The sequence below is a fragment of the Schistocerca serialis genome, chromosome 2 (genome assembly GCF_023864345.2).
Source record: "Schistocerca serialis cubense isolate TAMUIC-IGC-003099 chromosome 2, iqSchSeri2.2, whole genome shotgun sequence".
Classification (NCBI taxonomy): domain Eukaryota; kingdom Metazoa; phylum Arthropoda; class Insecta; order Orthoptera; family Acrididae; genus Schistocerca; species Schistocerca serialis.
The window spans coordinates 818,339,935-818,352,021 of NC_064639.1; the positions used below are offsets into that span (position 1 = coordinate 818,339,935).

At 44.6% G+C, this 12,087-nt stretch overlaps 1 protein-coding gene across 6 annotated transcripts in view; it reads left to right on the forward strand.

The window, feature by feature from the left end:
* Positions 1-12,087, forward strand: part of LOC126458067 (activating signal cointegrator 1 complex subunit 2) — a 158,974-nt gene that overhangs the window by 78,651 nt on the left and 68,236 nt on the right. For all 6 annotated transcript variants that reach the window (XM_050094873.1, XM_050094870.1, XM_050094868.1 and 3 more), the window contains exon 8: positions 6,127-6,282. In XM_050094873.1, the coding sequence (XP_049950830.1) occupies positions 6,127-6,282 (156 nt within the window). The remainder of the gene's footprint in view (positions 1-6,126; positions 6,283-12,087) is intronic.

The window sequence follows — 12,087 nt, forward strand, 5'->3', positions numbered from 1 at the left end:
TTCCGCATCCCTCCCCGTCCCCCATCTTCACCCCCCCCCCCCCCCCCCCCCTCACCTCTGTCTCTTTCCTTCCCTTTCTCCCCCTCTGGGAGTATGGTTTGTGCCTACGTCCGGAGACGGACGCTCGAAACTGACTGTTCCAAATTCCTTGCTTTTACACTTGCAAGTCCTCGTCCTTCCTCTGTCCTTCTCTTTTCCTTCCCTCTTCTCCTTGCCCTTTTCTCCGCTGCGGCGTTTGAGACCCCCTTTTCTTTCCTTTCCCTTTCTCTTTTTTCCTCCCTGTGCGTGTCTGAAGGCCGACCCACGCACTTCCATGCGTAGCCGGTGACGGGGTAACGCGTAATTCCCCGCCCTGGGTAGACAGGTAGGACACGTACGTACCCCCTGGTAACGGCCAGGCCCAGGGAGGGGTGATTACCCGAGCTGATACCTTCCGAAAGTGCCGATTGGTCCCTCCGTCCGTTTGTCGGGAGGTGTGACCTGAGGTGTGAACAATCACCTAAGGCGGGTGTGCCCTCGGTGAGGGCCCCCACAAGGGAGGAGCGCGCCATCGGAGACGCCGGTAATCATGGGGGATTCTTCCGCAATGGTTTCCTCACCTTCCACTATGTCTGCTCACAAACGTAAGTTCACTGAGTCTCAGCCACAGACGGTTCTTCCATCGTTGCCACAGTTCCTTGTTGTTTCTCGGTCTGACGAAGGTCACGACTTTTCCACGGTCAACCCTTTCATTATTCAGAAAGGTGTCGACGCAATTGCGGGTCCTGTAAAGTCTTGTTCCAGATTACGGAATGGTACCCTGTTGTTAGAAACACACAGTGCCCTCCAGGCTCAAAAATTGCTGCGTACTTCTCTGCTCCACACCTTCCCTGTCCGGGTGGAACCGCACCGTACCTTAAATTCCTCGCGTGGAGTCGTTTATACACGCTCCCTCGATGGATTGTCTGACGAAGAAATTCAGCACTACCTGTCTGACCAGGGCGTCACCGCTGTTCATCGGGTTATGAAAAGGGTTGACTCGAACATCATTCCAACCCGCACTGTCTTCTTGACATTTGACAAAGTTCAACTCCCATCAAAAATCAAAGCAGGCTATGAGATAATTTCTGTTCGCCCTTATGTCCCAAACCCTACGCGTTGCTATCGATGTCAGCGGTTCAATCACACCAGCCAGTCCTGTTCCAATCCGGCCAAATGTGTTACGTGTGGCAAGGATGCCCATGAGGGTGCTTGTCCACCTCCATCCCCTCACTGCATCAACTGTATGGGTGACCACGCTGCTTCCTCTCGAGATTGCCCCGTTTTTAAGGATGAAAAGCTCATCCAGGAAATAAGAGTGAAGGAAAAGGTGTCGACCTTTGCTGCTCGAAAGTTACTCGCCAGTCGACAGCCCACCGTGCCTCAGAAAGGAAAATACAGCACTGTCCTTGCTTCTCCTCGGCCAACAAAGGAGGCGGCCACGCAGACTTGCGACCTCACATTTAGTACCACGGCCGTCAGATCGGCCAGCGCAAAGATCGCCCGTTCAACCTCACCACTTTCGCCTGCCCACTCTATGGCTCACCCTTCGTCGGGTTCTGCTAAATCTCGAGCCCAAAAGTCAGACGCCAAGTCTTCGAAAAAAGAGCATTCTCGTGAAGAGTTTTTACATACTGCAACTTCACAACCATCGGTTCCTCCTTCATCTAAACATCATACCTCCAAGAAGGCTACGAAGAAACACAGTTCCTCTCCTTCTCCGCCAAGGCGTGTCCCATCTACAGCACCACCTGGCGGAAATCGCCCTCGGCCATCATCTGTGTCGCCGAGGCGCACTGCTGGTGGCCGGTCAACTGGCCGATCGTTGGTGGCAGGAGCTGCTCCTGACCAACCTATGGATCAGGATCTTCTGCCTTCGACTGAATGCCATTCCATGCTGTCGGTCGCAAGCTCTGAGCAGTCGTTGAGTTGACAGCACCCTTGGTCACGTTTCTCCATTTTCTGTTCACCCTATGTCCATTATCCACTGGAATATCCGCGGCATTCGCACCAATCGGGATGAATTGTCGATCCTCTTACGATCCTACTCGCCGGTCATCTTCTGTCTTCAGGAAACAAAGCTGCGTCCCCATGACTGCTTTGTTCTCCCTCATTTTCAGTCCGTCCGATATGACCTCCCCTCTGTTGAAAGCACTCCAGCCCATGGAGGACTCATGATTCTGCTCCATGATACTCTCCATTATCACCCAATCCCCTTAAACACTTCCTTCCAAGCTGTCGCCGTCCGTCTTTCCCTTTCTGGATACACGTTCTCTCTTTGTACGGTATACATTCCTTCGTCTACACCACTGGCACGAGCTGATCTCCTTCATCTTCTTGATCAGCTTCCACCCCCCTATTTGCTGGTTGGGGACTTCAATGCCCACCACCCGCTTTTGGGATCTCCACATCCTTGTCCACGTGGCTCACTATTGCTAGACGTCTTCCACCAAGCGGATCTAGTCTGCCTCAACACTGGGGTCCCTACATTTTTGTCTGCCTCCACGGCAAATTTATCTCATTTAGATCTTGCGGTCGGTACTGTTCCGCTAGCTCGGCGCTTCGAATGGTTCGCCCTTGATGATACACACTCGAGTGACCACTTTCCATGTGTTCTTCGACTGCAGCCTCAACTGCCATATATGCGCTCGCGACGCTGGAAGTTTGCCCAAGCCGATTGGACACTTTTTTCGTCTCTAGCGACATTCGATGACCGTCGCTTTCCCAGCGTCGACGATGAGGTCACACATTTTACCGACGTTATTCTCACAGCTGCGTAACGTTCAATACCACGCACCTCCGAATTGCCCCGGCGCCCCCCAGTTCCTTGGTGGAATGAGGCATGCCGTGACGCAATACGTGAGCGGCGACGTGCTCTTCGCGTTTTCCGTCACCATCCAACTTTGGCCAACTGTATCCGATATAAGCAGCTCCATGCGCGATGCCGTCGCGTCATCCGCGATAGCAAGAAGGCAAGCTGGAAATTCTTTATTAGCTCATTTAACACCTTCACTCCCTCCTCGGAAGTTTGGAGTCGGCTTCGACGGTTCTCAGGCGCGCCTAGTTTCTCCCCGGTCTCTGGGCTCACTGTCGCGCATGATACCTTAGTGGACCCCGTCGCAATTTCTAACTCATTGGGTCAGCACTTTGCTGAGATTTCGAGCTCTTCAAATTACCCGCCAGCGTTTCTCCCGAAGAAACGTGCAGCGGAAGTGCGACATCTTGCTTTCTCCTCTCAAAATCGCGAAAGCTACAATACTGTTTTCTCCATGCGCGAACTCCAACATGCACTCTCTTCTTCTCGCTCCTCCGCCCCAGGACCGGATGGTATCCATGTCCAAATGTTGCTACATTTATCAACCCATAGCCTGCGTTACCTCCTTCGCCTTTGTAATCGAATTTGGACCGACAGTACCTTTCCCAGGCGGTGGCGGGAAGCTATTGTCGTTCCCGTTCCGAAACCTGGAAAGGACAAGCATCTCCCCTCTAGCTATCGCCCCATTTCTCTCACGAGTAGTGTCTGTAAGGTTTTGGAGCGTATGGTGAATTACCGTTTAGCTTGGTGGCTGGAATCCCGCAGTCTTTTAACACCAGCCCAATGCGGATTCCGACAGCATCGTTCTGCCGTTGACCATCTTGTTGCTCTCTCCACTTATATCATGAACAATTTCCTCCGGAAACGCCAAACGGTAGCAATATTTTTTGATCTGGAGAGAGCATACGATACCTGTTGGAGGACAGGCATCCTCCTCACACTGTTCTCTTGGGGCTTTCGAGGCCGGCTGCCCCTTTTTCTTCGCGAATTTATGGCAGAGCGCACATTTAGGGTGCGGGTGAACACTACTCTCTCCCGTACTTTCTCCCAAGAAAACGGGGTACCCCAGGGCTCCATGCTGAGTGTTGTACTGTTTGCCATCGCCATTAATCCAATTATGGATTGTCTCCTTCCTGATGTCTCGGGCTCCCTCTTTGTGGACGATTTTGCGATCTACTACAGCTCTCAACGGACCAGCCTTCTTGAAAGACGTCTTCAAGGATGTCTCGATCGCCTCCACTCGTGGAGCATCGAAACCGGCTTCCGTTTCTCACCCAGTAAGACCGTTTGTGTTAATTTTTGGCGACGTAAGGAGTTTCTTCCGCCCTCCTTACATCTAGGTCCTGTCAACCTTCCGTTTTCCGACGTCGCTAAATTCTTGGGTCTTATGTTTGACAGAAAACTGTGCTGGTCCTCCCACGTTTCCTATCTTTCGGCTCGCTGTCTGCGTTCCCTTAACACCCTCCGTGTCCTGAATGGTACCTCTTGGGGAGCGGACCGAGTGGTCCTTCTCCGCCTCTATCGCGTCTTAGTGCGCTCGAAATTGGATTATGGAAGCATAGTCTACTCCTCTGCTTGGCCGTCTATTCTTCGGCGTCTCGACTCTATCCACCACCGTGGATTACGTTTAGTGTCTGGAGCTTTTTACACCAGCCCTGTGGAAAGCCTTTATGCTGAGACTGCTGAACCTCCACTGTCCAATCGGCGGGCAGTCCTTCTGAGTCCTTATGCTAGCCATCTGTCTTCCATTCCTACTAATCCAGCCCATGACCTTTTTTTCGACGCCTCCTTTGATGTCGGGTATGCAGGCCGCTCCTCCTCCCTACTACCCCCGGGAGTCCGCTTCCGTCAACTGCTCCATTCTCTTTCCTTCCGCTTTCCTCAAACCTTCTTGACAACTTGGGGTACAGCACCGCCTTGGCTCCATCCCCGGATCGACTTGCTCAGAGACCTATGTCAATTTCCCAAGGATGGTACCCCTACACTTGCAGCATTTGCTGCTCTATGTGCACAAATGACGGAAGCCACAGTTATTTACACCGATGGCTCGAAAACATCGTTAGGTGTAGGGAGTGCCTATATTGTTGGCGTCACCCCAAATCACTTTCAGCTTCCCGACCAGTGTTCGGTTTATACTGCGGAGCTTTACGCTATTCTCCAGGCTGTCCACTACATCCGCCGCCATCAGCGGATACAGTACGTAATCTGCTCAGATTCTCTCAGCTCTCTCCTAAGTCTCCAAGCTCTTTACCCTGTGCACCCTCTGGTCCACCGGATTCAGGACTGTCTGCGCTTGCTCCACCTGGGGGGCGTCTCAGTGGCGTTCCTCTGGCTCCCTGGACACGCTGGTATCTGTGGAAATGAGGCGGCCGTTATAGCGGCCAAGGCTGCAGTCTCTCTTCCTCGGGCAGCTATTCAGTCTCTTCCGTTTACCGATCTACGGAGCGGTTTAAGTCGCCAAGTTGCTCATTTATGGCATGCGCATTGGTCAACACTTCCCCATAATAAATTGCGGGAAGTGAAAGCCCTTCCTTGCGCTTGGACCTCTTCCTCCCAAACGCGTCGTCGGGAGGAGGTAATTTTAGCTAGACTCCGGATAGGGCACTGTCTTTTTAGTCATCAACATCTTTTAAGCGGTGATCCTCCCCCACTCTGTCCCCACTGCTCTCAGCTGTGGACGATCAGACACCTTTTAATTGAATGCCCCTATTTTAATCCGTTACGCTCCCGTCTACAGCTATCGCCTGATCTATCGTCGATTTTAGCAGATGACACGCGCTCAGCTGACCGCGTTCTACAGTTTATTAGTGACAGTGAAATGACGTCAGTCATTTGAAGCTTTTTTTGGGGACAACCAACCCCTTTCTATAGTGGATTTTTAAGCATTCCTTCTGCCTTTAGTTTTTCAAATTTTATGACCTTGTTCCCATTGCTGCTGATTTTAAATTTCGTTTTTTTCCTGTTTTCTACGTCACGGGCTGGGCGCTAATGACCATAGAAGTTTTGCGCCCTAAAACCACCAAAAAAAAAAAAAAATTAATCATTGTCATAGTCATAAACTGTTCTTAAAACTGCTTTGCTATATCATTGGTGATAATTTTAGTGAATATCATATGTTGTAGAGAGGAGGCTAAAGGTTTACAGATATTTATGCCATTCCCTTCGTTCTTGTGGAGTAGAACATTAACAGCATTGGTGCAGAGGACATTGTGAAATTTTGTGTGTAAGCATATAATATTGTCATTATAAAATTTGCAGTATTCTAATCAATTTAAATTGAAACTATTTTACAGAGAATTACATTCGGAAGAGGTTACAAAGAAAAAATTGGAAGAATATATTTCTGTATTAACTGATACTGCTTCAGAGAAGATTTTCATGAGAGATTATCATTCTACTTTCAAAGTAGATGCAGACATAGACATTTTGATGCAGATATGTCCTGATATGTATCCTTTGATGGAATAATTTTAATCTTTTTAAGCATTAATTAGCAATTTCTTATTTGCATTGGAAGTTTTGAATATTCAAAATATTATAAACATGTATATGTACCTCTCACAGAAAGTGAAAATATTGTTTAGACTCGTAGTAGCTTTCACCAAAAGTTGCTAATTTTCCAACATCCATTTCAAATTAACATTTAAATGAGTTTTTTACAGAATAAAAATGAAGGAGAGATAAGTGTTGCAACTGTCTCAGAAATGTGGACAGTTATAAATAAGTAATAAATAAACTTAAATGAAGTATCATCATATCAGTTGACATTACATAAAGACAGAGTGCAGCTAGGGGAAGTGTACCTGTGTGTAATATGTTGAAAGGGTGTTTCGATTTGTGTTGATTGAGTTGTCTGCACCTGAAAATTCATTTGAGTTTGTTATTATATCTTAATAAATGGTCAAGCAGTTTCTTAACAAAAGTGGCCAGTACAGGAAACAATAATGAAAAGAATAAGAAGAAAAATGGCTGGAAAAATGATCAGAGAATTTTTAAAGAAGTAAAGTGCTTGTGATTGTAGGTAGATAAGAAAGGGTCTAGTGTTCAAATTTCATACACAAAAACTCTCCAGTGCTGTCATTCTGAATAGGACTCAGCTAAGTATGTACAGATGGCAGTATGTGGATTGTGTCAAAGAAATACTTGGCCCAGAGTTCCTTCCGACAAGAACATTTCCAGTAGTGATCCCCATCTTGTTACCAACAAATGTCATAGTAGAAATAATGTTATCAAAATGAGAAAATTTGCCATAATCATACATTTGATTAAACTCATAGCAAAAGTAATGCAGTAATGAGTAAATGAAATAATTTTTACATGTAAAAATAAGTCTCAATATATAGTCAACAGTCTTCTTCTTCATCATCATGTTCTTCTTCCTTAACATTTGTCCCACATGCCAGCGGGGTCCACTGTTTTGGCTCGTTGTTGCGACTTCTTGCGATCTTGTGCCTGATCAGGGTGAAGGCCTGAGATCTTGAAGTCTTCATGCAGGGTGTCAAGCCATAGCTGCCTTGGTCATCCTGCTCACCATTTCCTATTTACATTTAGGTTGAAACTAGTCTTTGCCACTTTTCTTGTTTGCTCTAAGGATATGCCCATACCAACATAGGCCGCTTTCTCTCATTTAGTCTACTATTGGTGCAACGCTGTATAGCCTGCGAACTTCATTATTTGTGACATGGTAATGCAGTGTTAATCCCGATGTCCACCAAAGCGTTTATGTCTCCATAACAGCAAGTTGTTGCTCTACTTCTTTTGTTGGAGGCCAGCATTACCGATAAGTATACTTTTGCTTTGAGCCTGTTTGGAATTTTCTTGTCACATAGTATTCCAGTAATGGAACGCCATTTGAGCCATGCGGTGCTAAGGTGGTTGAAGATTTTTGCACTGAGATTTCCATCAGCAGCAATTGTTGAGCCCAGCCACTTAACAAGTCCTTGCTGTTGGGAGGTCGACACCATTGATTCTGATGGTTGCAGAATCATTTAAATCTGTGGAAAGGTAATTGTTTTCAACACATTGAGCCGTAGTCCTACATCTGCAAGGCAGTCATTCCAGGCTTGGACTTGAAGTTGTAGATTATTCTTATCTTCACTGGTCAGTAGCACATCATCAGCGTACAGTAACTTTCAGAGTGAGGTTTTCTGCAGTGATAAATAGGAGCAGTGGGAGAGCAGATCCCTGATGAACTCCCATGGAAATAGGGAAGTCGTCAGATAGTCTGGCAGCTAACTGTATCCGTCTCTTCGGGTTCTGGTAGAGTGGTCTGACCCACCTGATGAGCCCTTCCGGTACCCCATGGGTACTCTCAGGGAAAGCCAAATGAACTTGTGTGGTACTCTGTCAAGAGATTAGATTAGTACTTGTTCCATAGATCATGAATACAACTCTTCGTAATGATGTGGAACGTATCAGGTTAATAAAAGTTGTCTATACAAGATATTACATTACACAAAATATTACATGACACTTATTATTATTTCTTTTCTTTTTTTGTGTGTGTGTGTGGAGGGGGGGGGGGGGGGGAGATTACCCACTTACTATATCCAAAAATTAATCTAATAAGTAGAAGGAGATGCCATTATGAAATTCTTTTAATTTCCTTTTAAATGCTATATGGCCATCTGTCAGACTTTTGAAGCTATCAGGTAAGTGACCAAAGACTTTTGTGCCAGCATAATTTACCCCCTTCTGAGGCAAAGTTAGATTTAACCTTGAGTAGTGAAGATCATCCTTTCTCCTAGTGTTGTAGCCATGAACACTGCTATTACTTTTGAATTCATTCGGATTGTTAATAACAAATTTCACAAGTGAATATGTATATTGAGGCTACAGTAAAGATCTCTAGCTCTTTAAATAAGTGTCTGCAGGATGATCTTGGATGAGCTCCAGCAATTATTCTGATTACACGCTTTTGTGCAATGAACACTCTTTCACTCAATGATGAATTACCCCAGAATGTGATGCCATACGAAAGCAGAAAATGAAAATAGGCGTGGTTACCGTATTTACTCGAATATAAGCCGCACTTTTTTCCCGGTTTTTGTAAATCAAAAAACCGCCTGCGGCTTAGAATTGAGTGCAAAGTAAGCGGAAGTTCTGAAAAATGTTGGTAGGTGCCGCCACAACTAACTTCTGCTGTCGAATATATTTAGCGCTACACAGGCATGCTTTGCAAGCACAAAGATAAATACTGGCGGCAAAACCTCTGCGTCAGTAAATAAATTAAAAGAAAAGGTAGAAGAATGTAAACATTATGCCATGTATTCTTTCGTGTTTGCTGTTATCTCATTTAAATCCTGTCTGCCTAATTATTCTTATGTTGAATAATGATACAGTCAGAAATGAAGCACGGCATCTGACTAGATTTTTAAATCTAAGGTGACTCTAATTTCTGTGCAGAATGTAATGTACTGAAGAGGCGTCTGCAAAGATTTTCAAACGGAGAAAAATTTTCGCTAAACTCTCGTTCAGAACATCTATCGTACGCAGTCTATTTGGTTCTTCTTGATCATGATCAAAGAAAGCAGCAGTGTAAGTAACAACAAATAGCAGTCTCTTGCCATTGTTTCCCTTATGAGACAATTTTTCTCTCTTTTTTTTTTATTGTAAGCCGCGGTAGGGCACACAAATGCAAGCCATGCCGCGAGCGGTGACAGGAGAACGGCACTTATCAGATCAAAGCAAAATAAGCAATCGAATGAAACCAGACGAAGCACGTGAAAAAGGAAGGGTACCCGTACAAATACGGACGGAGAGCCTGACACATAGCAATGGCTACTTGGTAAAGCTTAACTGTTAAGCTTACGACTCGAACCAAACTACAGTAGCTGTATCTTCATCCATTCGACCTAAATTGTGTCCCATGTTACAATGGACCAACTTTGTTTCGATTTGGAGATGCGGTCTAAAACTTTTCTCTCCCCTGGAATTTTGAGTCTCAAAATTCAGGTGCAGCTTAGATTCGGGAAATTTTTCCCCTTGAGTTCGAGTCTTTTTTTCAGGTGCGGCTTAGATTCGAGTAAATACGGTAGCTAATTTACTGAGATGTATATCACCAAAATTTGCAATGACCCTAATAGCATAAGTAGCTGAACTCAAATGTTTCAGCAGGTCTTCAGTGCATTATTTCCAGTTCAACCCCTCATCAATGCGTACACCTAGAAATTTGAAATGTTCTACCTTAGCTACTGATTTCTGATCGAAGTCTACATTTATTAATGGTGTCATTCCATTTACTGTGTGGAACTGTATGTTCTGTGTTTTGTCAAAGTTTAATGAGAGCCCATTTGCAGAGAACCACTTAATGATTTTCTGAAAAACATCATTTACAATTTCACCAGTTAATTCTTGTGTGTTTGGTGTGATAGCTATATTTGTATCATTGGCAAAAAGTACCAGCTTTGCATCTTTGTGAATATAGAATGGCAAGTCATTAATATATGTTAAGAACAGCAGAGGACCCAAGACAGAACCTTGCGGCACCCCAATCATGATTGTTCCCCAATTTGAGAAATCACCAGTTTTTTGCATATTATGTGAACTGCTTATTTCAACTTTCTGCACTCTTCCAGTTAGGTATGATGTAAACCATTTGAGTGCTGTCCCATTCATACTACAGTACTTGAGCTTATCTAGGAGTATTCCATGATTTACACAATCAAAAACCTTTTGAGAGATCACAAAAAATCCCGACGGGTGACTTCCGTTTACCCAGAGCATTTAATATTTCATTAGTGAAAGTATGTATAGCATTTTCCGTTGAAAAATCTTTCCGGAAACCAAACTGACATTTTGTTAAAACTTTGTTTTTACAAACGTGTGAAGCTGCTCTACAATACATTACTTTTTCAAGAATTTTGGATAAGGCAGTCAGAAGAGAGATTGAGCAGTAGTTGTTGACATCAGACATATCCCCTTTTTTATGCAGTGGCTGCAGTCTATCTGGGAAAATACCCTGCTTCAGAGAGCTATTACATATGTGGCTAAGAATCTCACTTATCTTTTGGGAACAAGCTTTTATTATCCTGCTGGAAATGCCATGAATTCCATGTGAACTTTTATTCTTGAGAGAGTTTATTATCTTCCTAATTTCAGGAGGAGAGGTGGGTGGAATTTCAATTGTATCAAATGGTGTGGGTAAGGCCTCTTCCATTAACTGCGTTGCTTCTTCTAATGAACATTTAGATCCTATTTTCTCTACAATATTTAAAAAATGATTATTCAAAATGTTTTTGACTTCTGGCTTGGTGTTTGTCAAGTTTCCATTCGCTTTGATGGTAATGCCGTCATCCTGAAGTCTTGGTTGCCCTGTCTCCCTTGCAATAATATTCCAAATTGTTTTGATTTTGTTATCAGTGGTATTAATCTCAGACATGATGCGCATGCTTCTGGACTTTTTAATAACCTTTCTTAATGTGGCACAGTAGTTTTTATAATATTTGGCTGTTTCTGGGTCATTACTCTTTCTTGTTGTTAGATACAGTTCCCTTTTGTGGTTCCAAGATATTTTTATTCGTTTAGTAAGCCAAGGTTCTTTGCATGGTTTCTTATAATTAGATTTAATTACTTTCTTGGGGAAACAGTCTTCAAATTCTCTCACAAGTATATCATGAAATAGCTATATTTTAAATTAGCATTGGGTTCCTTGTACACCTCATCCCAGTCTAACTGTTGAAGATTTTCTCTGAAGATTTTTTCGAGGTCGAGAAAGGCAAGGTGTAGATATTTTGACTTCTCGCGGTGCTTTTCGATAAGCGGGCAAGCTGCGTGGATAGCATGTGTCGTCCCACAGCCCTTCACGAGACCACATTGATTGATGGAGAGACTGATAATTTGTTAGATCCTTTTATCAATGATGCGCTCGAATACTTCTGCGGTGTGTGACAGAAGGCGTATTAGGCAGTAGTTGTTACATTGAGCTGGACTTCCCTTCTGCTTCCAAATTGGAACTGTTGTGCTACATGTTCAGTCAGCTGGAATCGTTCCCTCCTCAATGATCTTATTAAAGTAATCTGTCAACCAGTCAGCTGAATCCCAGTGTTTTGATTTCCCCAAGTCTGCAGGAAGATCATTTGGCCCCGTTGCCTTTCCATTTTTCATTTTCTGTAATGCTTCGGCAACCTCATCCTTGGAGACTGGTGCAGTGGGTCCCTCTACTGGAGTCAACACTGGAATTGGAGCATGTGGAAACTCCTCATTGCAAATATATAGTCAACAGTAATGAGGGGAAAAAAGGTTGTTCTTATTCT